Source organism: Lagopus leucura, unplaced genomic scaffold, assembly GCF_019238085.1.
Source record: "Lagopus leucura isolate 7727_CA_CO unplaced genomic scaffold, USGS_WTPT01 Super-Scaffold_100002, whole genome shotgun sequence".
NCBI classification, from domain to species: Eukaryota; Metazoa; Chordata; class Aves; order Galliformes; family Phasianidae; genus Lagopus; species Lagopus leucura.
This window is the reverse complement of record NW_024962263.1, coordinates 47,290,129-47,315,332: the sequence shown is the minus strand read 5'-3', so window position 1 is coordinate 47,315,332 and position 25,204 is coordinate 47,290,129. Positions and strand designations below refer to the sequence as shown.

Genomic DNA, 25,204 nt, shown 5'->3' with positions numbered 1-25,204 from the left:
GTTGTTTCTGATATTCTGCAGTGCCTTCTATATTCTATTATAAACTGAGTTTATGGCCCTTTTGTATCAGGCATACAGGACTAGCTAAATTACTTCTTCTTGGCAAGATCATGTTTCCAATGAAGTTAAGGCAAGAATGAAGTACCCAAGTCTTTTCCATGTCACATAATATAGCTGGGTGAAAAGCTAAGCAATAAATTTCCCAGGCATCTCATCAGGGCATTAACTCCCTCCATTACAGCAGCGGATGATGATGAGCAATGTGGAGGTGGGGTGGTGGCTGCAGGTACTTTGACAATTCTGTTTGAATCCCATATGGGACAGAAATATTTTCAGGAACATCAACAAAAACCTACGTGTTGGAAATAATAGCTTGTAAGAGCTGCAGCTTGTATACAGTATGCTGTTTACAGAGTCTTTGGTGGAGAATAACATGTAACATAAGAACTGACTGCATCTGTTATTATTCCAGGTCAGAGTCTGGAGAAGGCACTGAAGAAGATGCAGGTACACTGAGGACTCAGAAAAAATGAGCCATGCATTTTTCTGAAAGCTGAGAAGTAGCCCTCTATTAGGGTCATGAAACTACGACAAGTCTTTGTGTCACTACTGATGTTTGGAGTAGCTGGTCTACTCCTCTTCATGTATCTGCAGGCCTGGACTGAAGAACAGAATACAGGTACAGTAGGCTTCTGGGTTGTGGATTTCTTGTGGTGTATATTTTGTTTGTTAGTTTTTGATAAAATGATTGCATCCATGGCTTAAAAGGTGTTTGGGAAGTCCATTAAGTAACTGTGGAAAACTCAAAGAAGTCCCCCCTGTGTGGCAGTAGAATGACATTGACAGATTTGTTTTAATAAAATATTTCATACATACATGAGAAGAGGCCCCCTAGGAACCTAATCATATCTGTTTCATTTGCAAAAATAAGTGTTATGAAAGCATATTGTGTATATTCAAAGCCAAGTCCACTTCTGAAATTTTGTTTGATGATTTTGTGGGTGTGTGCTTTTTATACATTTATGTTGTGTGGAAAAGCAGTACTCTAATGTGAACAAAAATGGTGACAACACTCATAAGGAATCATCCCATCCCAGTGTTGTTATTGCTAGAGATACTTAGATACTGGTTTTGTGAACCTTTGTCATATGTCACATCAGTCATGTTGCAACTTCAGCTAAATGTGTATTGATACTGGCTCTGGGTTACGTTACTCAGTTGATTTTCTGTCAGCTTTCTCCTCAGCCCCTAGTACATGCTCAGTTAATCTAAAGTAAGCACCCTGAAGTGTGTATGGGGTGGATATTTGTGACATCCTCATCACCCACTGTTTCACTTTGCCAATACACCTCTTTTGTAGCACAGTATGCCATGATAATTGTTTTTCTTTCTCCCTCCCTAAAAATATGGTCTGTTCCCAGCTAGTTAAAAAGTACTGCCTATTATGTCCTCTTGCCTCTGTTGCTTAACTTCTATTTCCCCTGTAAAAAATATTTCTTTAAAATATACTGATAATATTGTGAAGAGAGATGTTCGTAGAACCACATTAGTCTTTTGGTTTCATTGATCTGTGTTTTTATTTGGCATGGGCTGGTAGGCTCTGGTAAGGTAATTCTGCTTAGTTCAGGGAAGGATAGCTGAGGATTTCTAATGCATTATTCCTGCAGTTACTTGATGTTGATTTTGAGTGTTTCAACAGAGTGCAGTGGTCACAATTTTGTTCGCTTTTAATGTTTCTGGGCTGATCATAAAACCATTAAATATCTGGAGTTGGAGGGAATCCCCATAGAGTCTGTGCAAGACCACCCAAAATTCAAACCCTATGTCTGAGAGCACTGTCCAAGCACTTAAACTCTGGCAGCTTGGTGCCGCGACTACTGCTCTCAGGAGCCTGTTCCATGCCCACCACCCTGTTGGTGAAGAAATTTTTTCTAAACCCCATTCTAAACCTCCCCTGACACAGCTCCATGCCATTCCTTTGGGTCCAATTGCTGTCACAAGAGAGCAGAGCTGCCCCTCCATTCCCCTCGTGAGGAGCAGCAGGTTGCCAAGAGGCTTCTCCTCAGCCTCCTCTTCTCCAGGCTGAACAAAAAAGCCTCCGCTTGTCTTGCTCTCCAGGCCGTTCAGTATCTTTGTGCCTTCCTTCAGATGTTCTCTAATAGTTTTTGTCCTTATATTGTGACATGCTGACTTGCACCCAGTGCTTGAGGTGAGGCCACGCAGCACAGAGCAGAACAATGCTTCCCCTCACTCACTTGCAGTGCTGAGCCTAATGCACCCCGAGATGTGGTTGGCACTTTGGGCTACTAGGGCACACTGCTAACCTGGGCTCAGCTTGCCATCAGCCAGAACTCCTAAATCCTGTTCCATACAAATGATAACCAACCTCTCATCCCCCAGTCTGTATGTAAATCCAGGATTGCCATGTCCCAGGTATAGAATCCAGCACTTGCTCTTACTGAACTTCATGCAGTTGGTGATTGCCCAACCCCTAAATCTGTCAAGTGCAGGGCCTCACTACTCTAAGGAAAGTCTACATCTCCCGGTTCAGTATTATCCACAAACTTACTTAGTACGCATGTTAGTCCTGTGTCAAAGTCATTGATGAAAACGTTAAAGAGATCTGGCCCCAGAAAACAACCCTGTGAATCCCACTAATGTATTTACAAGCGTATTTTAACAAAACTGTTAGTAGTATAGGATCCCTTTGGAAAGGCTCCCATGTAATCAAGTGTTGACAAGAGTGTATTGACAGAAGCAGATCTTACAGAGTGAGTCTTCCTTGAAAAATCCGTGCTATTCTTGAGAATGTTAATGGCAGACATCTTTGCTTTCAAGGTAGTTCAGGAATGTAGATGATGTCTGTAGATTATTGATTTATTTACTTGCTGACATTCTTTACATTCCTTCCATCCTTTGTCCTGTAGTTAACCTTTCTTTCTGTGCTGTGCTCACTATTACTATTTCTGTTCTCCTCCTGTACAAACTCACTTTCCTTTTCTCTGTATGTATGACTGTTAAGAAGAAATAGGAAAAAATAAAGGGCAAATTGGAAGATACTGTGTTCTTTGGGGCAAACAGATGCTTTCTTTGAGAATTTTCTCATTGATTATATTGCCGTAATTTTCATAGAGAGTCTTTTTCTTGTTTTCACATGGAAATTATGTATGTATGTATTTCAATAATAAAATAGGAACTATCAGAAAATAACACATTCGGTAGCTTAAAATATGATTGCAGTTTTGTACCCTTTTGTGTCAATGGACTCTTGTTCTGACAGCACTTCATCAGAATCCAAACAATGAATTTTGGCATTCTTTGCAGTAGACAGGTCAAGCACATCAGAAAGTACATGGAAAAAAAAAGTCATTCTTTGGTGTCTGGTCTTGGTTGTTTCTCTTCTAATTTAGAATGTAGAGAACTATTCTGATTTATTTCAAACACCTGTACCTCTTCTAAGTATTCTACAGCACAATTCTCTAATGATTTTCTCCTCCTTTCCTTGGTGCTGCTTAAATTTGCTATGAAATGAAATGTATTTCTGTATTCACATTATGCCTTGGTTTATGGGCACTTTCCACTCTTTTCTGCTGTGTTTTCCATACTGACAAACATTTTTTTTGTGAACTGTGGCATTTTTGGGGATGAGCTGTCTGGAGAAGCACAAATTGACAAGTATCTATATAAGGATTTTATATTGTCTTTTAACTGTGTCATTAGTTGCACAGCTGTAAGATAGCTATACTTTTAATCTGCAACTATTCGATTTGATATTCTACTGAGAAATGAAAAATGTTCCTTGTGCTTCTTGGTTGCTATGCCATGAGTCTGTAAAGACAAATTTTTGTTGTAGTTGGAACTGTTTTCCACTTCTGTGGTGCCCTGCTCAAGACAGATAACTATCGTGTTTGCGTTTGGTTGGTGAAGCAGAAAGTAGTTAAGGTTTGACTCAGCACAGGAATGCCATGTCTTCCGCTCCCTCCTGCAATGCTTGTGCTCCTCAGGTTAATTTTAATCATGGTTGTCATCTCTATCCCTTTTATAAAAAAAAAAAAAGAAAAAAAATCATTCTGAAAAGCAGCTCCTAGCTCTATAATGGTCCTTTCTGGCTTTTTAGAGAGACATTAGTGAACTGTGATAAGAGATGAGTATCTTGGTTTGTCTTTGTGCATGGAGTGTGTAGAGACAGGATGATAAATCCATACTTGGATGTCAGAGCCTATTCTGCTGGATGTCATCAGTTCACCTCCTTGCATGGTAGGAAACAGACATGTCAAGGGCAATTGGGGATATGGGCATCAACGCCTACGTATTTTACCAGGCTAACATCACTGACATCAACATTGGTAGTGTAAAATGTACTCGTGTGTTCTGCCTACAACATAAATGCAAATATTTATTCATATATGTTCATAGTCAGAAATGAAATCAACCAAGTGCTACTGATTTACTGGACAGTTCTCTATACTGTTTTATGCTCTTCACTAGGGGCATTAAATACTGTGTCACTGTTGTTTTTTTTTTGTTGTTTTTTTTTTTAAAAAAAAAAAAAAAAAAAAAGCAGCTACTATTTGTTCCATGCTTAATAATTTCCAGCGGTGTAATCTCAAACAGGGGAAGCAAACTAATGGGTCTTCCAGAACTGAGGTAGAATTTTGTATTATGAATCTCTTCAATTAAGATGTGTGAGTGTGCATAGGACACTTGTGTTTTAACCCAGCTATGTTATAGATGTGAATATATTTTTAAGATAGGTTTCTGGTATTGTACTTTGAAGGCTTATGTTTTTGGAGGCTCATATGATTTACTGTGATTGGCTAATACAAAATTATCATTGAATATTTTTGTGAGTAGACTTATGTGATGAGTGCTTTGTTTTCTTTCTTTTTCCAGTAAATGTATTGGAATTCATTGTTGTGGAGTGTGCTTATTAACTTCATGCTTATCTGGAACTATTTCAGTGTTTCATGAGGTGCAGTATGACTGCTAACTCATCTGGAGAAATGCTGTGCTGTCCTTATCACCCCATAGGTATCTAGCTCCTGAGGGTAGGAAAGTCTGCCTCTTCTTTTTCTCAGCAGCTGTTTCGCCTTAGAATGTTGGTTTACTCGTACGTGCTTTCTTCTTCCTTTGCAGGGCATAAGTGTCACTACATTTCTTTTGAATTTGCCTACAATTTTTTGCAGTACTATATGAGTGACTAGGCAATTTTCAGCAGCCTGCTTACTTTTCTGACACTGGAACATTTTGCCCTTTGAGCTGCTGAGTAGGCTCATCACTCTGACTGCATTCCCATTCCTTAGGCTGATGCATTTATTTCTATGAAGAATTTGAAGAAGCTTTACTCAAATTGTCATTAACAATCTCATTCTAAGAAAAATTTGACATCTGATAAAACAGCATGAATTGTGTCACTTCAGTCTGCTCTTGGTAGCTATCCAGACCGTATCTGTGCTACTCAGCATGAAGGTGAGCTTTTTTTTCGTTGCTTTCCTTCCTAGCCTTGGTAGCTCAAGATCTCTTGGGTCATTTGGTAACTCATTGAGATACTTTGAGTCTATGAAATTTCTTCCATGTCTTGACATACTAAGTAGCAGTTGTGTGTGCGTGTGAATGTGTGCAATACATGGTACCATTTAGTCTTTGTGCAGCTGATTTTTTTTTTTATATCTTTTTATTTAAACTTCACCCAAATGGAGCAAGATTATGGCTTAAAGGATAGTTCATATGTAATGACTTACAGAGGCAAACATTTACAGAAAAATCGAAGCTTTGTTGGAGAGTCTGACTGTAAATGAGAAAGTGCTCAATAACCTGTATTAATCATGGATAATCTAGTTGGTTTAGTACCTTTTAAATATTTGTTGTAGAAACCTTGGGTAGTTTGCATGAGACATTAACAGCAGGAGAATGTCACCAGTATGACAAAGCAAATTTTCCTTGTTTACAGTGCTTAGCGATCAGTGAGACAGCATGTGTTCAGTATTTACCCTTCTTATTAGAATATATTGTCTTCTCTACATATTTTCCTCATTACTGGCTTGAAGAAAGAAATAAGAATGATTGATTAGGATCAGTAAATGCTGGTTGGTGAATGATTTTATTGTTCTTGAAGTTTCTCATAAGAAAGTGGGAAGGGAGGAGCTGGGGAGCTACGGGCTGGTGAGCCTCGCTTCTGCACCTGGAATGATCCAGGAATACATCCTCCTGGAAGGCGTGTTAAAGTGCATGAAGGACGAGTGGGTTATCCAAGACAGGCTGGCTTCACCAAGAGAAGGTTGTACCTGACCAAGCTGGTGGCTGTGATGGTATCAGTGGATAAAAGGCAGGCAGCTGATGTCATCTACTTGGACTTCTGCAGGGTCAGGTCTTTGACATGGACCCTCACCACATCCTTCAGTTGAGAAACTGGAGAGAGATGGATTTGAAAGATAGACCATTTGGTGGATAAAGAATTGATTAGATGGTCACAGTGAGGAGGTTATGGTCCATGTCACCAGTCTTCACCTGGACATAAAGACAGGTGGTGTCCACCAGGTGTCTGTCTTGGGGCAGGTACTCTAACATCTTCATTGACAACATAGTTGATGAGATTCAGTGCATCCTCAGCAACTTTGCTGATGGCACCAAGCTGAGTGGTGCAACTGATACAGCAGAAGGACCTTGATAAACTTGAAAGGTAGGCCCTTGTGAACCTAGTGAGGTACAGCAAAGCAAAGGGCAAGGTTTTGTACTTGGGTCGGGGTAATTCCAGACATATACAGACTGGGAGAAGAACTTTGTGAGAGTAGCCCTGCTACCCTGCTGACGAGGACTAAAGGGTCCTGGTACATGAAAAAATTAACACGAGCCATCAGTGCACTTGTATGCTGAAAGGCCAATGGTATCCTAGGTTCTATTAGAAGAGGAATGGCCAGCAGGATGAGGGAGGGGATTGTCCATCTTTACTCTGCCTGCATGATGCCCTGTCTGGAGTGCTGCACCTGGGTCTGGGGCCCCCAGCAGGAAGGATGAGCCTTTGGAGAGGCTTCAGAGGAGAGCCATGAAGATGATCAGAAGGCTGGAGCACCTCTCCTATAAAGACAGGATGAAGGAGAGAGGGCTTGTCCTGTCTGGAGAAGAGAAGGCTGTGGGTAGACCTTATTATGACCTTTCTGTATTTAAAGGGAGCTTATAAACATGACAACTTTTTTCACATGAGTATATAGTAATAGGACAAGGAGAAGTGGTTTTAATGTAAAGCAGAGAAGATTTAAATTAGATATTGGGGGAAGATTTCCACCGAGAGGGAAGTGAGCTGCTGGAACAGGCTGCCCAGAGAGATTTTGGATGCCTCATCTCTGGAGGTGTTCAAAACCAGGTTGGATGGAGCCTAGGCAACCTGATCTAGTACTTGATCTAGTGATTGGCAATCCTGCTTATGGCATGGTGTGTAGGAACCTGATGATCCTTGAGGTCCCTTCCAACCCAAACTGTTATATGATTCTGATACTATGATAAGTCCAGAAATAAAACCAACCCCAAAACTCTGAAGTGCATTCTTTTCTATAGAAAATCAGCGTCAGAAAGCAAATCAGCTTAAAGGCTCTAAGACTGTAAATATTCATTAATTAAGGATTGCAGAATATTCTGTATTTAAAGTGTTACTCCGTATAAAGATAACGTTATTTTCAGGCACTCATCAGCTTAACTTCATAGAGGGTAAAATATCAGGCACATCGTTTAGTATGGATTTTGACTGATTTGATCCTGATTTAGTGAAGATGAGCAGTAGCAACCTTCCTGGCAGCAAGAGGGTATAGTGTTTTTCAGCTTGGGAAATATGATCTGCTTCAGTTGGTCTTTAAGAACTTGTATTCCTTCCAGTACAACTCATATCAACTAAAAATGATTTTTCTTCACCATACTTCCCCATCATAACAAAGTCCAAGACCGTCATTGATATCTAGCAAAACTGTGTGATACCTGGAAGCAAATAGAAATTTGTCCCTCACTGCTTGGCACTTCATCTTGCTAGGGGTACTGTGACTTGTTTACTTCTCTCATTACCCAGTTGTTCTTTGGTGCCTTGAAGCTTGGCCCCCAAAGATGACTCTGAAGTTTTTCCTAGCAATTTTGTCTTTCCTTTGAGTGCTAACATAATTAGAATACTTTGGATTTTGCATGTGGTTTCTGATGCCTTACCTATTGCTTTAATTTTTATGTGTATGTGTAAAGGAATCCATGGGTTTAGGAAAATGAGTTTCTTCCTGACAAATGGAGATAGCAAGGGGAAATACTTGTCTCTTGGCAAAGACTTTCATTGCTTTAAAATGTAATGGATGTTGGCCTAATAGCCACAAAATTTGACACGCACCTCAGGGGACTGCTTCTGCATGTCATGGACACTGAGAAACATACAGAAATGTAACTAAAGATAGCAGCCTGAGGTTAACAATAATCGGAATCAATATTAAATTTTGCCATGAGAAAATGCCAGGTGAAAGAAGAGGAGGTGTTAATTGATTTCATACTTAATGTGATCGGAATGGACCAGGTCATTTCAATGCCAATTAGAATTTAGCAATAGGATAACTCTTACAGCTGTATGTGTGTAAGGGCATAGATGAATAAGCAGTTAAGGATTTATAATACTTCTACTGCACATGAATTACAATCTCAATTTAGTTTTCTCAGCTTGTACTTTGAAACAGCTCAAATGAACTGGGATTATCTGGAGTCATGCAGTTTTGAGCCCTAGGTATGTGCTTATAACTTCTTGGTAAATTCATGATGAAAAAGGGGGCTTGGGAGCTCTTGCTTTTGATGACGATCAGCCAGGGAGATCTGGTGCACAAACTATGTTAGCTGCAGCTGGAAGCATTCATGTGTATTAAGTGGAAAAAAAGGAAATATCAGCGTCTGATCACCACTGATCCATAAAATACTTTGGTTAGGGAAAGAAAATGCGTTTAATGGAAAATAGTAAATATTGTGTACAAAGACAGTTTTATCTTTTGACTTACGGTTGTATTTGATATTCTTGCTTAAACTTTGAAGAGGAGCAGACAGACACAAGGAAGAAGCACAATTGTTCTGGAATGCTTTGTTGCCAAAGCCTTAGTTTTTGTCATTTCTACTCACACATAACTGCTGACCATTTTCAGACACGGTTCTGCCTGGGCTGGCAGCCTGAGTGTGAACAAGGGTATTGCTTTGTTGGGTTAGGGTGGAGACTTTGGGTCTCCTGTTAGGGGAACTGCTTGCTGTGGCACATGAGTGGTGTTCTCACTGCATAGCTGTGAGTCACAGTGTGATTCCCACTATCCTCAACTATGTGGGAAACCAGCTTCTTTTGACAGCCTTTCAGGAAGGCTGAAAATAGAGCGCCGTGTGTAATGCAAGCAGTGTGGGAGGGTCAGCTACTCTGCAGGAAGAGGCACAATATCAGGTCTATGTTCTGGAGAGAGACACAGTGCAATGCTGTGGAACTCTTGGTGGTGGGGACTGACTGGGAAAGGCTATTTGCCTTGTAGATGGCTTTCAGGGCAATGGTGGAGTAAGAAAAGCTGGGACTCTTAATTAAAGGATGGCTGTTTGGTGGAAGTAAGTAAAAGCTCCCACAGCCAATATCCTAGAGCCCTGTTGCTTCCCAAATTTCTTTCTGACCTTGGCCTCATTATGGTAGCAACTGTAAGAGAAACTTTATTAAAGTGAAATCAATTGAATTTCACTTTTTGCTACATTAATCTAAACAAAGTGATTTTATTATTCCTAAGGGAGAGGAGAACAACACACTTAATGACAAATAGTACGGGGAACCTTGTGTTGCAAAAATATTATATTTATGGGAAACATTTCAGTATATTAAAGAAATACAGTACACTTCTCAAATGAAGCATGGTAAGGTACGTGAAGATAATACAGATTGATGCATTAGTTTTATTTTTGTTTATCGTTGTTTCTGGCTCCTTATTGTTCTTTAAAGACTTGCTGATGCACAATATGCTCTCTCCTCTACTGAGAACTAATGGCTTACGAACTGTTGACATTAGTCATGACACTTGAATTGTGTGTAAAAATGCAGCCTGGTAGTTCCACCATATCCTGCGCATAATTCATTAAATGTCATTGTCTTAAGATGATTCTGTAATTGTGGTCAGGAATTATGATGCGTTTACCAGGAAGTGCTGCTCCTCTGTTCTTGATGTAGGGTCAAAGAACTGAGACTCTCCATGAACTTATGCTTGATTTATAAGCCACTTAGACACACTCAAGCTGAGTAGCTCTGCGGAACAGTTCTTAACAAAAGCAGGAGAAAGTAGGTTTCCTTAAAAACTGAATTTTCCTTAGAAGTTTCTCAAGATGTCTAACCTTTTCTGCCTACCAGCAGTGTTCTAAGAGATTACTGAGTGTGTAAAAATACTGGTGCTGGAGAAGAAACAATTGTCATATTATGTGATGGTTGGGTGAAGGGGTGGGGAAGAGGGGGGAGAGGAGGAGGGGAAGACAGGCAGGTTGGCAGAGAGACCAGAATTTAATTCTAGGCTTTTTCTAACTGTTCCTTTGGGAACTGCTGAATAATTGATACAATAATACAAGTCCATTTGATATGAACAGAGTCCTAAAAATCACTAAAGAAATTACTTGTAGGAGCAAATTCATTAGAATGAGAGTTTGCTGACTGGCCCCCAATTAAGTGATATCCAATGATGTACAAAAACATTTAGTTTATATTTTGTTGCAACAATTTTTTTTTTCCTTTTTCTTTCTATTTGATCTAATTGTTGGTTTTGAAAATGAGATAAGTGTTTCAATCACTGTTTTTGCTCCTGACTTTCATGTTAATTTCATTGCTGAGGTGAAAGGGATTGCACAAAGTGTATGCGAAATGTAAAAATGATATGGACAGTATCTTGTTTTTATTTGCCTTGCTCTTGCAGATGGCAAAATTAATTTTGCCCTATTTTTCTTTCCTAATTTTGCACTTCAGTATGTCTGTTTTGAAGAGGCAGATGAGACTGAGCTTATGAAGGCTTAAGTAGTTGCAGTGAAGTATAAATACTTCATGATTTATTTAACCTTTGAGCAGAAATTCCTTTCTGGTAGAATTAATCTGCAAATAGCTGAGGTGTGCTACCTCTTAAGTTATGATTGATCATGCAGTATAATGAAGCTCCATTGGCATCAGGTTTAGGACTGATGTATATATAAATATAGCACAGATAAAGCTGCCAGATGCTGTGACTGATGGGTTGGTTCAAGGTACTCCAGGCAAGTGGAGTCATCCTTGTCTCTCCAGCTATCAAATGCCACATACTGTGTGGCTGGCATTAATATGCTGTAAATAAAACTTTTTATATTGCAGTTTATATTACAGTTGGAAGTCAATTAAATTTAAAAAAAAAAACAAAAAAAACCACCCTGTTCTATAATGGCCAAGCTGCAAAAGTTTGCCTTTCTTGAATGCTAGAAGTTTATCTTAGTATTTAAAGTGTAGTAATCCGTGTAGGCTGGTATCCACATAAGACATTCCTATTAATTACTTGGGCAGCCATTTGTTTTGAAACTTTTGTTATCCTTTCAGCATTGTTTTCTTTCTGTAGACTAGGTATTTCCTTTGGATGACTCAGAATATCTAACTCCAGAGCTGCAGGAATATCTCTTCTCCCTTACCTTTTCTTTCAAGATCGTCTTACCATCTTCTGCTGGCTTTGTGTATCCCAAGAAAGAAGAATAAGAACCTGCAAGGACCAAATATTCATAGAAAAAAAAGATCAAAAAAGAATTGCTCATCTTGTTCAATAATTTTATTTGCTATTTTATATATTGTTATTTGTTAGCAAATATGTCAAATTAAAATTTTTATTTTCTTTTACCATATGTGGTAAAGAATAAGAAAAATGAGAGACTTCAAAAATGGCAGAGAAAAAAAATAAGAATGGTTTCTTACTCTTCAATGATTGGAAATGAGGGCAGGCCAGGTAATATGGTTGCTTTATTCTAACTTCTGTTATGACTACTATCAAGAGAGATGCACTGAAATTGTTTTATGCGAACTGTATCTTATTGTACATGTTAATGTTTTTCATGACTATATTATTTTCGTCTGACTATTTCTTGGCAGTTCCTATCAGTAAAATATTTTTGGCACTGGTTGTTTCTGACACATCGGTTATTAGTTAAATTTGCTATTATTAAACCATATTTCAGTGACTGAATGCTGTCATTGCACAGGTAGCCATTCTGAGGGGTGGGAAATGCAGAATGGATACTAGTCATGCATTATGACTAACCTGGTCAAAACTCCAGTTTTTTTGCTTTGACAAAACTTGTGATACTGCAGTTTTCTTCCAGGTTTTTCCTATCTTGCAGATACCTGGAAGAAACTAATGCAAGAAACAATGTTTGACCAATTACAAGCAGTTTAGTGTACACTCTTGCAAGTCCCCAACTTACTTTCTAAGTAGTCTTATTCTTTGACCTTTGTTTCATAGGCTGTGATAGTACAGTTGTGCAGCAAGTGTTCATGACATGGAGTCAATGTTTTGGGTATTTATATTGCTACAGGTAGTCATGTTTTGATCTTAAATAACAGTAAAACAGAGCAAATAAACATGTTTGTATTTCATACATTGCTAAATTATCTGAGCATTCATATGTTCTTTTGAAACTGCTCTATTTGAATGCTTTCTAGCTACTAATACAGTATTTGTTGTGGAGGAGAGAGATCTAATCAGACACCAAATCATCTAATACAAACTAATGGTATGGATTTCTGTATGAAGCTCTGCCTTGTAATGGTACTGTGATCAGCAGAAATAAAGGAATGGTGGAAGAGAGGGAAAAGCAGGGCCTGAAAAGGTGAGGTACATTTGGTGGTGTGTAACTCAGCCCTTAGGAGATAATGACAAACTAGCCAGGTCAAAGATGAGCAAAAAGACTCCTAAACAGAACAGCGTAATCAGGGGGTTCATAAGGAAGCTTTTGAATGAGGAATGTATGTCACTTTGGGCTTCAAGTGCCTCAACTAGCATTTTGATGAAACTAATTTTACTTGGCTGATGTGGAAAAAAAACTAAACTAGGTGAAGCCTTAAAGATACTCTTAGCTAAGCATATAGCTCCTGCTTCAGTGCCTAGAGTAGTCTGTATACATAAGGCAAGTTTTACAATGGTAATTCAGAATTTTCTTTGCCCTCTGTGATTTAGTAATTGGAAGCTTCCTGAACTGGAGATATGTTAAGTAGCCATGGATTATTCCTCCTTCAGTGAATTTGGGCAGTGATGTCTTGATTGATGCATTTTTCCCTGTGATTCCTGTGCTGAGGAGGGCCCAGCTTGAGTGTCTTGGAGATTCTTCATAGTATTTTTCATTTGATGCTGTGTAATCCTACAGAAGTATTCACCAAAGCATGACGTCACTGGATTGCTAACAGATTTTCTGCCTTCTGTCTCATTATGAATGTGGTTCACCAATCTTGAAATGTTAAGGTGACTCAAGGGTGCCTGAGTCAGCAGAAGATCCCAGTTACTTTGTTACTTCCCTTTTTTTTTTTTTTAGTGCTATTCTCAAGCAAAAGCAGTAGGTCAGGAATGATAGGCTGTTTCATGTTGGATTTGTACCTATCGAGGAATTAATAGTAGTGTACAGAATGTTGTTCTCACAGTTGTTCTGGACTTGAGCTCCCACAAGTGCCAATAAACTGTAAAAGAGATTTTATGTAAGAAAAGGTTAGATCTGATGGATGTTTTGGCGGAGAGGGAGTTGAGTGTTAGGCACTTCTTCCATAGGAAGATGATTAGCATTCTTAAAATATGAGTAACAGAATAACGTTTCTCTGTCAATGGGATCAGGAGCAGGACTGAAATAATGATTAGTTTTTGATTAGATGGATTTTTCCATGATTTTGACAAACTGTGCATATTTAATGTGTAAGATTGAGAGGGAAAGAAATATGTGAGGATTTTTTAAATATAAAACACCAAGTGTTCTGAATGCCACATCTGCTTAATGTTACTCATACAGTAATTAGAAATGAAGCTGACAGTCTAAATTAGGCAAAACATTTACTGGGCCTGGTAGTAGCATAACTTCTTTTTTTTTTTAATTCATCATCTAGAATGAAATTCTAGCTTTTCAATCAGCTGCAGCACCTTTAGGAAGAGAATAATGATTAAACAGTGTTTGTGAACCTTCTGCCATCACAGTTTGCACTGCTTCAGAAAGTGACCTACTGCCATTTCATCTCTGAAGAGCTGTCTGTCATTAGTGGATATAGGTATGACAACTCACTCCTTCGTCATGGAAAAACTGAGCATCTGACAGTAGCAAAAATGTTTGTGGAATGGAACTGCTGCCTAAACTTTAGCAACTGAAAACTGAGTTTTTCTCTCTTATCCAACAGTCAACAAGGAAAATGACAATAGTGTCAAATGGTCAGCGTTGAATGCAATTTTGAGATGTGAAGGTGTGTGAACAGGAAGAAATAGCTTTAATAATCTGAGGCAATGTAGCATACTATTGATAACCACAGACTTAGAGACAGAAAAACACAAGCCTGTGTAGGGCAGAGGGAGTCTCAAAGACTTTATAGTTAAGAGGCAAGAGACTCATTTTCATAGGCATTTTCACTTTTCTGTTTGTTGTTTTCCCCAAAGTATAAACACTTAAATTACATACTTCTAGAATTTTTAAGCATATGTTTTTCTTTACTTCCCCAAATAACACTAAGTATATTAGTGTTCAGGTTTCCTTTTCATTAGGATATTTTTGCTGGAAAAGACCATTTTATTGAAGTACAAACTAAAATAAATAAGATTATTTCTCATTTTAATTCAAGAAAAAATGTAATACAAATAAAAACTTGATTTTTTTTTTAAATCCAAATTTACCTTTTTTATGAAAGCTTTTGATTCAGAGCAAAACATGATGTGTCACGTCCTTTTAAATGCTAAGTCCTGTTAAATATGGAAAAATAAATAAATAAATAATTGCTATGTCAGTGTTTCCTTCAAAAAAGTACTTGAGATTTTTACTGGCTGTAACGAAGACCACTGAAACCTGTGTTGGTACACTGGAGATCTTTATCATTCGAATTTAAGGGTGAGAAGGCAAGTGATAATGTATCATGTAATTTATTTGACAAATGTACTTTGATTAGCTATTTCAGAGACTGCTAGCAAATGTTTTGCAGACTGTCCTTTCTCATATGATTTCTTGCAAGGAGTCCTTGCGACAGCAGTCTATTCAGTTTTCATTTAAGAGGAAGACAGCTCAGAATTCTGTGAGTAAAATGTGTAGTCTATTGGGGCATAAGTTGGAAACTCTGATATTACGGATTCTTTCTGTTAATACTTAAATTCTTTCTTCTGTTTTTAATTTTATTCTATAAAGTTGCATTTTCTGATAGGAACTGTACTGTGTACTTTGTTTGAACTGTAAGATAGAGACTGAAGTATTTTTAACTCAGCTCCTGAAAGTAAGAAAAAGGCATTATTGAGTCACTGATAAAATAATCAGCAAAGCTGATCAAGTATTCTGAAGCTTTTAGAAGGTAATATAAAACCTAATTCATGTAGTTTTGATTTTAAGAAGTCTTTTACTTGTAACAAAATATATCCTTTGAGAATTAATTTTCTTTTGGAAGAAGTTCTTGAAGTCTATTTTTAGTAACTGTCTGATTAAGAGATGCAAGAGTGTGTAAGATTGCTGAATGTCTTGAAGGAGCTCAAGCACTTTGTTTAGTGTAAATATCTCTCTGTATATGTGTGTATAAATATAAATATGTATTTATATCTGTAAAAAATAAGTGTGTGCATGGGTGTATATGTATACAATAATGTAACCTTTCTCATAGCACAGGCATTTGTTTTGTGAATCAATTCTAAGCTAATAGACCAGCTGGTAGAAACTATCTCCTGGGTTCATAGTGAAACAATAACGGCTCACCATTGAACATAAAGTAGCTTTTCAGAAGACACTCATGCGTAATGCAAATGAATAAGTGACACATGTAACTTGCTTTTCATTGATACAGTGACAAGCAGTAGATGGGTCTACAGTCCTATGTATGTTTAGTACCTTTCTTGCCTGACAGTAGAAATGCCAGTATAAATTTGACTCCTCTCCCCCTTAAATTGTAAAATGTCAGTCAATAGCTGCAGTGATTTATGGAAATGAGGGTAATGTCAGCTTACTTCAGTGTTACGCTCTTCATGCTTTAAGCAAATAAAAGCACTTTCATAGCTCATTTGTGGTCAGAAAGATTTGAGGTATTTTGGATGTGAGAGATAAAGCACTGTAACAGATGCTCAGCACCATGCAGGGCGTGACGTGGCTGTTGTCACTAAGACACAATAAAGGCATTTGGGGATAGTCCTGTAATGGATGGTTCTGTTTGTCTGCACCTGCTCTGGTATGTACCGTTACTCTTACAAGCCCAATCATAAATATATAAACTCATTATATACATATACATATAAGGAGTTCATAAGCTGTAGTTCTTATAGTCTGAAACTGCCTGCTGTGGTTGGGGGACGGGGGCACAGTTCCCTTTGCCCCACAAGACAATTTCAGGTGTCGGGCTCTTCTGCAGTGAAGTGCCAGTGAGGTTAGTGTTGTGTAATGGTTTAGGCTAGGGCTGGGCCAGAGTTGGTTGTTCTTGGCATGCGTTAACTGTGAGGACTGAGAACATCTGTCTGAGTGAGGCTGAAAATGAGTTGAGAGCAGGCAGTTGGTTTAAAGTTTCAAAATAAGTGTTTCGCTTTTTTCTCCTCTTGGATTGCTGGCTGCAATGACAAATCCACCTTAATTATCCTCTTCTGACCGTCTCATTTGGAGCTGCTGATTTTCCAATGGCTTGAGAGAGAGCCTGGAAAGGGGCTGTTTTCCTCTGCCTAAAATTAGCTTTGTGAGTACCCCCCAGAGATACTATGGTTTGCATGCTATGTAAACTTTTTAAAGAGGGTGTGCAAAGGAAATCTATCCAAGAATAGAAGGAAGGTTTCATGTTGCTAGGTTATATTGAACTGCAAAGGTTTGCTAGGATCTTGCATGGTTATTCAGCTTACTTAACTCTTTCTGTGGTCTGTAGTTAATGTTTTTTTAAAATCATTTTCACATGCCAGATCAAGTACAGAAGCAATGAAGTATAAATGCTCTTCTGTGAGCAGTGAGGAAAAATAATGCATAATAAGTTTGCAATACAAAATGCTGTGATGAGGGATATATAGAATGCCTGATCTTCTTTCAGCTGTTATACACTCAGGAAGCTTCTTCGTGTTTTATGAGGGCATGTGACTTTTCTCTGATGGGTGAGCTCACCTGGTAAACAGCAAATTGAGAGATTTATGACCATACTATTTTTGCCTCCCCTTCCTATGAGAGAGAAGATGACTACTTAACCAAGATCTTAGATTAAGTAGGTGATAATACATTCTGTCTGACTTTCCCTAGATCTCTTAGAAAACCTTCAAAAAATAGAACTTCTGTGCCCCAAACCCCTGTCTACACACTTGGGGTTAATACCGATTCCTACTCTATGGGGTTCCTAAGGTATTTGAATCCTATACTACAAGGGGCGTACCTTCTTAGGTATGTCCCAAGTGGAAATTTCTTTGTTTGGTGTTCTTGGCAACACTTGCTTACAAAGGGAGAACTTTCTTCACAGATAGATTACATTCTGTTTATTATATTTCTTCTTGGTGACTCAGTATTTTTGAAGTTATTCTGAATGAACTTCTGAGATGATTTTTCCATTTATCGAGATTTAAACTATGCTTTGTTTTCATTGTTTAATAGGCTCTTACAACCAATTTGTTTAGTTTATTAAAATGTCTAGTCAGATAAAATTACTTCTGCACAGTGGTAATTATCACTTACAAATACCTTGGGTTGAAAGCTGATAGGTGGTGCGTAAATGTGACTTGTATGTATCCTTTTCTTATTTATCCTACTTGAACTGCCGGTCACTGGTAAGTCAGCATGAATATTTAGTTTACTGCATTTAGAAACCAATTCTTTTCACCATCTCAGATTTCCTGTCTCAGTATGTACTTGCACATTTAACTAATTAAAACCGAATTAAAAAACCTCAAACTTATTTTGCACTGCTCAATTATTAAACAGAAAAAAAACTTGTCTAATATATTCTCAAACAGACTTTCAAAAAATACAATGGTAGCGTCTTTAAGGCTCTATTTATAACTGGAGTATTCACGTATTTAAGGACCAAAAGGAGGAAAATACAATTGATTGTTTCCTCAACCATTTAAACTGGTGACTTAAGCAAAGGTTATAGTCTTGTATTCCAATACAATATCCCCTTCCTCTAACAGAACAGTGGTTTTGGAAGAGCGGTGTAATATTAATCAACTTGATCCAAACTGCTTAAATATTAAGTCCTAACGGTGTATGAGTACTTCGTATCACAAGTTTTTGTCCTGCTCTATTTCCTTTTTTGTTCCTAAAAAGCAAAGTGAAGGTATTTTTGATTTCAAAGCCCAATGTAGAAAAATGTGTGAGCTTGTTTTGTGTCTTTTGCATACTTAAGATGTAAACTGGTAACTTGAGTGAAGGATTGTTCTAAAGGGACGAAGAGCAGAGCGAAGATAGTGAAAAATGTATATTGTTTCTGATTACCAAGAATATACATTTTCAAAACAAAGCACCTAAATTCTTCATGCAATATCCAAAGTCTCACTCATAATCTTATCTGTGTTTGACAGATTCACTCCTTCTTTTCATTCTCTCATTCCTCTTTCAATCCCTCAGGCAGAATGGTGGGTTTGTCTTTTTTTTTTTTTTTTTTTTTTTTTTTATAATTTTCATTCCAGAAGCTATATAATATGGTATATTAAAGTGGGAGAAGAAAAATATTCAGAACCCAGAGACATCAATAAATAAAGAAGAGCAAGTTTGCTTAAGTGCATTCTAACTTCCTTTGCTTTTCTTATCTGCACCCAAGAGCCTCAAACTAGCTCATGCTTTTACATAAGTGTAGTAATATTTTACTACTAGGATATTGCTTTCTACCAGAAATACTTTACAAGAAAGTATTACCATACAAGCTGAAGTGAAAAAGGAGTCTAGCTATACCAATAATAAGACTAGGGAAAAAATAGATATCAAAAACAAATAGCTGTGCTTTGTATACGTGCCTTCTTTTGTTACCCTTTCAAAGTACTGCAGTCAAAAAGACCATGCTTATTGCAACAGCAATTCTGTTTGAATGGGACATCTTTTTTAGCTCTGCATTTTGTGTACATTATCCTAGCACTTCTCAGACAGAGTGACCCCACAGAATGAGTCCCAGCCTTTTCTAAAGTCTTGTACGTACTGTGTCTACAATACGAAGCAGAAGGGAAGCTAACTGTCCTAACTCAGAAAATGGACAAACAATAGCTAATTTTGGCTAAGAATTCCATCAGCTATTTGAAGCAGCTGGGCTGTGCTTTGCTGCTCTAGCTCCTGGTATCAATGCAGCTATGTGAAAATGTGTACGCATGTGTGTATGCTATCTTTTTGTACACAACTTGTCCCTTTAGCAGGTAAACATAGTAAGATCTTAAGGCATTGGAAGTAGATGGGATATTGATAATACTTGTTCCTTTTCTTTTTTTTTTTTTTTTTTTTTTTTTTTTTTTTGAATTTTTCTTTCCAGATCTCCATGAGTTTAGCACAAAACGTTTGTGGTTTATTTTATTTCTTGTGGGTTGTGTTTTTTGTTTTTTTTTTTTTTGTTTTTTTTTCAGTACAGGTTGGTGTAGCTGTGTTGTCATTCTTAGTGATGTGAAATGTGTATTCTTTATCAGAAATTCCAGTCATGCTTTAGACTCTCACAAAACTTTAACTTCAAAAGTATTACAACAGTATAGTGAAACCGCAGTGCTGTAGAAAGAGGGGGGTGGGGGGGAAAGGGGGCAGTAGGAGTTAAATAACAGTGATAATATAACAATAAATTAGTTATCTGTGCTACTTTAATAAATCTTGAAAACTTATAGACTATACCGTGATCTTCATGTTTGCAATAAACAGCAATTGAATTCAAAGCGTGATTCAAAGTATACCCTTATACTTCTATGTTTGTACTGTACTCTAAAGATAATTAAAATTTTTTTGTGTTTATTTTACTTTTTTGTTTCTAGTGGGGAAGAAATCTGTTATGGTCTTCTGCTTATTAATAAGAAATATATTTGTAGCTTAAATTAGAGTAGTTGGTTTGGACTTCAGTTATTCTGGTATCAACATGGATATCAGAGGCCAAATACAGTATCTTGAGGCCAGATTTTGGGAGCAAGGAGAACAGTGGTTCTTCGGACAAAAAAAGTACAGAGCCATGCTGTCAATTGGAACCAGAGTGGAATTCAAGTGGAGTGAATTTTCTAAATGAAGAAAAGCATGAATATAACAAAGACTGTGAAGGACAAACTATCTGAGAAAAATCATTTTCAACTAAGAGGAAAAACACATCTTTTCAGACTTAGATTAGGTAGAGATCTGGATTTTGTTGTAAAATGGATACGGACTAGTTATGGAAAATACACTGGTGTTATTAGCTGAAATCTTATTCCTGTCTGCAGGAACCTGGAACTTCTTGAGATGCATCAAGTTGCATACAGAACTAGTAAGACAGGGACACTTTGAAGCCCCTCTGTATGCTCAGCAGACAGTGGAGGGAATGGACTGGAAGCCCATCGTAGGAGAAACAAGAATCTTATAGGCAAAGCCTGTACACAAGGAAAGAGCTTCACTGCATCTGTTATTACAGGAAACAGATCTTGTTTAATGTGTGAGAAAGTTATGTGGCTGGAGAGGAAATGATCTTTCTTCTGTTGTATCCGAGGATGCTGAGGCCATGGCAAGCATCCTTTACTGAATCTTTACTGTTCAGTAAAATACCGTTTACTGATGCTGCATGCTTTTAGTTAGGGTTCCTTATAACAAAGTGCTAGTCTGAAGCTGCTATCACAGTTCAAAATAAGAAAAAAGAACCCAAACTACAAAACCTAATGACAATTGTTACAGATTTTCTAATGTAGTTGGGGCCTTCAAAAACAGGATAAACTTATTTAGTTGTAAGCCTGTGAAGAATTACCAGCTGTGAGATTGAACAAGACACATTTCCTCTGAACTGGCTGAATATAATAAAACAGGTAGTAGAAATTAGTTAAGAGTTCCGGGTTGAGACAGCCTTGCAAATGGGTAGGCTGAGTGACTGAGCAGAAAGGAAAGAATCACTACAGAATGACGGAATATTAGTAGAGATGTTTAGTAATTTGAAAACTGGTCTTAATATTTATAAAATATCTCTGTGGCAGAGTTAACTACAGTGTTGACTTACAGTACTAAAAACATACTGAGACTTGTATGTTAGTACAGGAAATACAGGAACAGATTTAAAAATCAACATCAGGTCTCTAAAACTAATTTGAATTTGAAATTTCTTTTGTGAAACTTGCTGTTCTGTTAGGCAGTAGCAAAAAACATGCATTGTTCTGTGTGTGTATATATATTGCGTTCTTCATTTTATGTAACAGAAAGTGTTGTAAGAATGTAAGGCTGGAATTTAGAGCACCTTCCCCCAAGACTCTGAGAGCATTCTGGAAAAAGCTGAAGTAATTCTTCAGAAGTCCTTGTTCTAGGATCCAGTTCTGCTTGCAGGGTTGTGTGGGAGGCAGTATCTCTAAAACCCAGTAGTTTATTGACTCTAGCTCTGTTATCTGCTTGGCTGCCTTGCCCTGCTGAGAGTGCTGCCTATTGACAAAGCTGTTCCTTTTTGGGAAAGCAGTTTGGGTATCACCTCTTTGAAATCTTCGCAATCTCAGCCATCCTAATCTCTTACTGATGAGACAGCTTCCAGCAACTATACCAGTATTTTAGTGAATTAATTAAAGATCCCTATGGAAAACATCAGGGTACCTTTCTATAAACAAGTCAACCTTTCCCAGTAAAAGCTGTATTCAGCATTTTTCTGTTGCTGTATTCAGCATTTTTCTGTTTCAGAAGCATGGTACTACTTAAGTGTGAGGTTTGCCACTAACTTAGCATCAGAAAAATTTGCAAAGTTATAGACAGTATCTGAGTAAATTGCCCACTGTTCTGGAAAGTAGTCTTGAGTTATTTGGCTTTTCAAGACTCAGCTTGACCTATCCAGTACAGTCTGTTGGGACTGATGGGTGAACTCAAGAAATGAAGGATGGGGTGAAAAGAGGGATAAGATATCACGTAGCCTTCTCTAAAGACAAAGTAACCTAAGGAAACCTGGGATGAGGTGGTGAAATGATATATTCTCTCTACTGTAAGGGTTTCTCATGTTGTGCAGAAGCATGCTGTGCTTGCCTCTTTGAATGGTACTACAACAGGTGTGATACAGTGTCTCAGTTCTCATGTTTCGTAGCAGTTATCTCATGAAAAGTTTCTTCTGTTTTTCCTGAATAATGTTAGTAAACACTAGTACGCTACATTATTGCCTGCCTTTCTTATCCTACAACCTTAATGATACTTTGGCCATCCTGGAACATGATATCCGTTTATGCTCTTGATTAAGGCACCAGGATAGGTAGAGAGCTATGCTTTATGTTGTAAAGGTGGCATATGTGACTGCCAGGCCACTAGACAAGGCAAGAATTTATTTTTTTCCCCCTACTTCTTGTGAGGTATGATTACCAGAATGCATTTATTACTGGCTTCAAAAAAAAAAAAATTACATTCTATATTCACAGCTATTCTTTTTAACTCTTAGAAGTTGGATATTTTGGTATAATTTTCCTGTATTACAACCAATTGTCATAAGTTAAAGATGAAAGCTCATGCCTGACTTTATCTCATCTGAAGAATGGTGGTTTCTTTCTTCTCTTACCCACCTGGAATCTAAAGTAAAAGAGAAAAGTAACTTGGGCTACGTAGTGGAGTAGTGCTACTACAAAACATTAATATCAAAGCAGAACTATCAAACCAGAAAGTGTTCTCCTGTAAACTTAAAGGAGTGGCTGGTTTGATCTAGGTGTCTTTCTCTCTGAAGAAATGTTTGATCTTCAAAACAAAACTGAACCTCTTCTTCCCTGAATGGATTAAAAAAAAAAAAAAAAAAAAAAAAAAAAAAATATTGTACTGTCAGTACCAGTTATTTGCAAGACTTCAAACCAAATATATCTTCATGGATGGAATAGCTATTTCATAAACCTAAGTTACCCTAACCACCAGAGGTATAGGTCTTCATAAAATATGATTCTTTGTACAGTGTCAGTGATGAAGCATGTAAAAATGTTTGATTATTAAAGCATTTTGAAGTTAGCAATTTCCAGGTTTAAAAACACTGAACTCAGAATTTTTTTTTCACTCTAACTAGTGATAAACTTTATATAACAGTATATAAAAGAGCTTTTATTTGGGATGAGAGGCATGAGTGAGTTTGTATATGCTTAAGTATCTTCCGCCTCCCAAACATTTGAATAAATATGAAGGATTGTTTCAATTTAGATACTTGGCAAGTACACTGTGATCTAGATTGTATTTTTAAATAGGGACTTGATTGGGATCTAGATTGTATTTTTAAATAGGACTTGATTGTATTGGAGATAACCCAGCCTAGCTCCGAACTAGATAAGTAGCAAATCTTTCTGCAGCATTATTATTCCCTAATAATTTAGGGCTCTTGAATATGCCTGGCTTTCTTGATCATGTGCTAGACATCATTCAGTTCTCTTGTAATCTTTCAGTTCTTTAAAATTGCTGCTCCATCTGTGTTAACAACAACAAAATTAAAAAAAAAAAAAAAGAAGAAGAAAAAAAAAGATAACCTGGTTATATTTATATATCTGTTTTCCTCCTCTAAATTTTCAGGGCTTTTTTCCTGCTGGGCAGTTGGTCATCATGAAGGTATGGAGCCTGGAAGGGAAATAGTTCCTTGCTGTGTGTGTCAGGCAGCCAGTCACAGCATTTTACAGTTCTTGAATGTTTTCATTCAAAATTTGAATGTCAGTATCTAATCTGTCAGTAAAGTATCTACCTCTTTCTGTTTTCCACGCTATTGGTATTAGAGAATTTCATGGGACCATGAAAGTTGGAAAATACCACTAAGATAGCTTAGTCTAATTATCAACCCATCGCAACCATGCCCACTATGTTCCTCAGTGCTACATCTCCTCATTTCTTGAACATCTCCAGGAACAGTGACTCTACCACCTTTTTGGCAGCTTGTTCCAATACATTACCACTCTTTTGGAGAACAAGTGTTTCCTAATATCCAACCTGAAAATTCCCTGACATGTTTGTTCTCATCCTGTTACTGTTACCTGAGAAAAGTGGCCAATCCCCATCTCACCACAACAACTTTTGGAGTAATTGTAGAGAGTGAAAAGGTCTCCCCTAAGCCTCCTCTTCTCCAGACTAAACAACCTCAGTTGCTCCTCAAGTTTTATTGTGCTCCAGAGTCCTCATAGCTTCATTGCCCTTCTCTGCCTACTTTCCAGAGCCTCAGTGTATTCTTGTAGTGAGGGGCCTGAAAGTGGACCTAGTACTTGAGATGTAGCTTCACCAGGGCCAAGTATGGAGGGACAATCACCTCCTTGGCCCTCCTGACTACAGTATTTCTGATACAAGCCAGGATGCTGTTGACCTACCTGGCCCTGTGTACACTGCTGGATCACGTTCAGTTGGCTTTTTTTTAGCAGATCCTTTTCTCCATGCAGCTTTCTAGCCCCAAGCCTCCAGTGATGCCTGGAATTTTTGTTACCAAAGGACCCAGCACTTGGTATTGTTGAAGCTCATATAATTAGCCTCAGCCCATCAATCCAGCCTATCCAGATCCCTCTGTAGGGCCTTTCTATCCTTGGGTAGATCAGCACTTTCTCCCATCTTGGTGTCATCTGCTAACTCATTGAGAGTGCACTCAATCCCCTGATCCAGATCATCAGTGAAGATATTGGGGAACATTACTAACGACCAGTCACCAGCTGAATATAACTTAATTCACCACCTCACTCTGGGCCCAGCCCTCTAGCCAGTTTTTTACCCATTGAAGAATGCACTTGTGCAAGCCGCAGCCTATCAGCTTCTCCAGGAGAATGCTGTGGGAGACAAAGACTGTACTGAAGTCTAGGTAGACTGTAACCACAGCTTTTTCCTCATCCAGTAGGCAGGTCAGAGAAGAAGGGGATCAGGCTGGTCAAGAAGGACCTGCCTTTCATGAATCCTTGTTGGCTAGGCCTGATCCCTTGATTGT

The 25,204-nt window shown here is 37.9% G+C and overlaps 1 protein-coding gene across 1 annotated transcript in view; it reads left to right on the top strand.

Moving 5' to 3' along the window:
* Positions 1-499: 499 nt before the first annotated feature.
* Positions 500-25,204, top strand: part of CHST9 (carbohydrate sulfotransferase 9) — an 80,600-nt gene continuing 55,895 nt past the window's right edge. Inside the window, exon 1 of the mRNA XM_042869870.1 lies at positions 500-679. Coding sequence (XP_042725804.1) covers positions 580-679 — 100 coding nt within the window. The 5' untranslated portion in view covers positions 500-579. The remainder of the gene's footprint in view (positions 680-25,204) is intronic.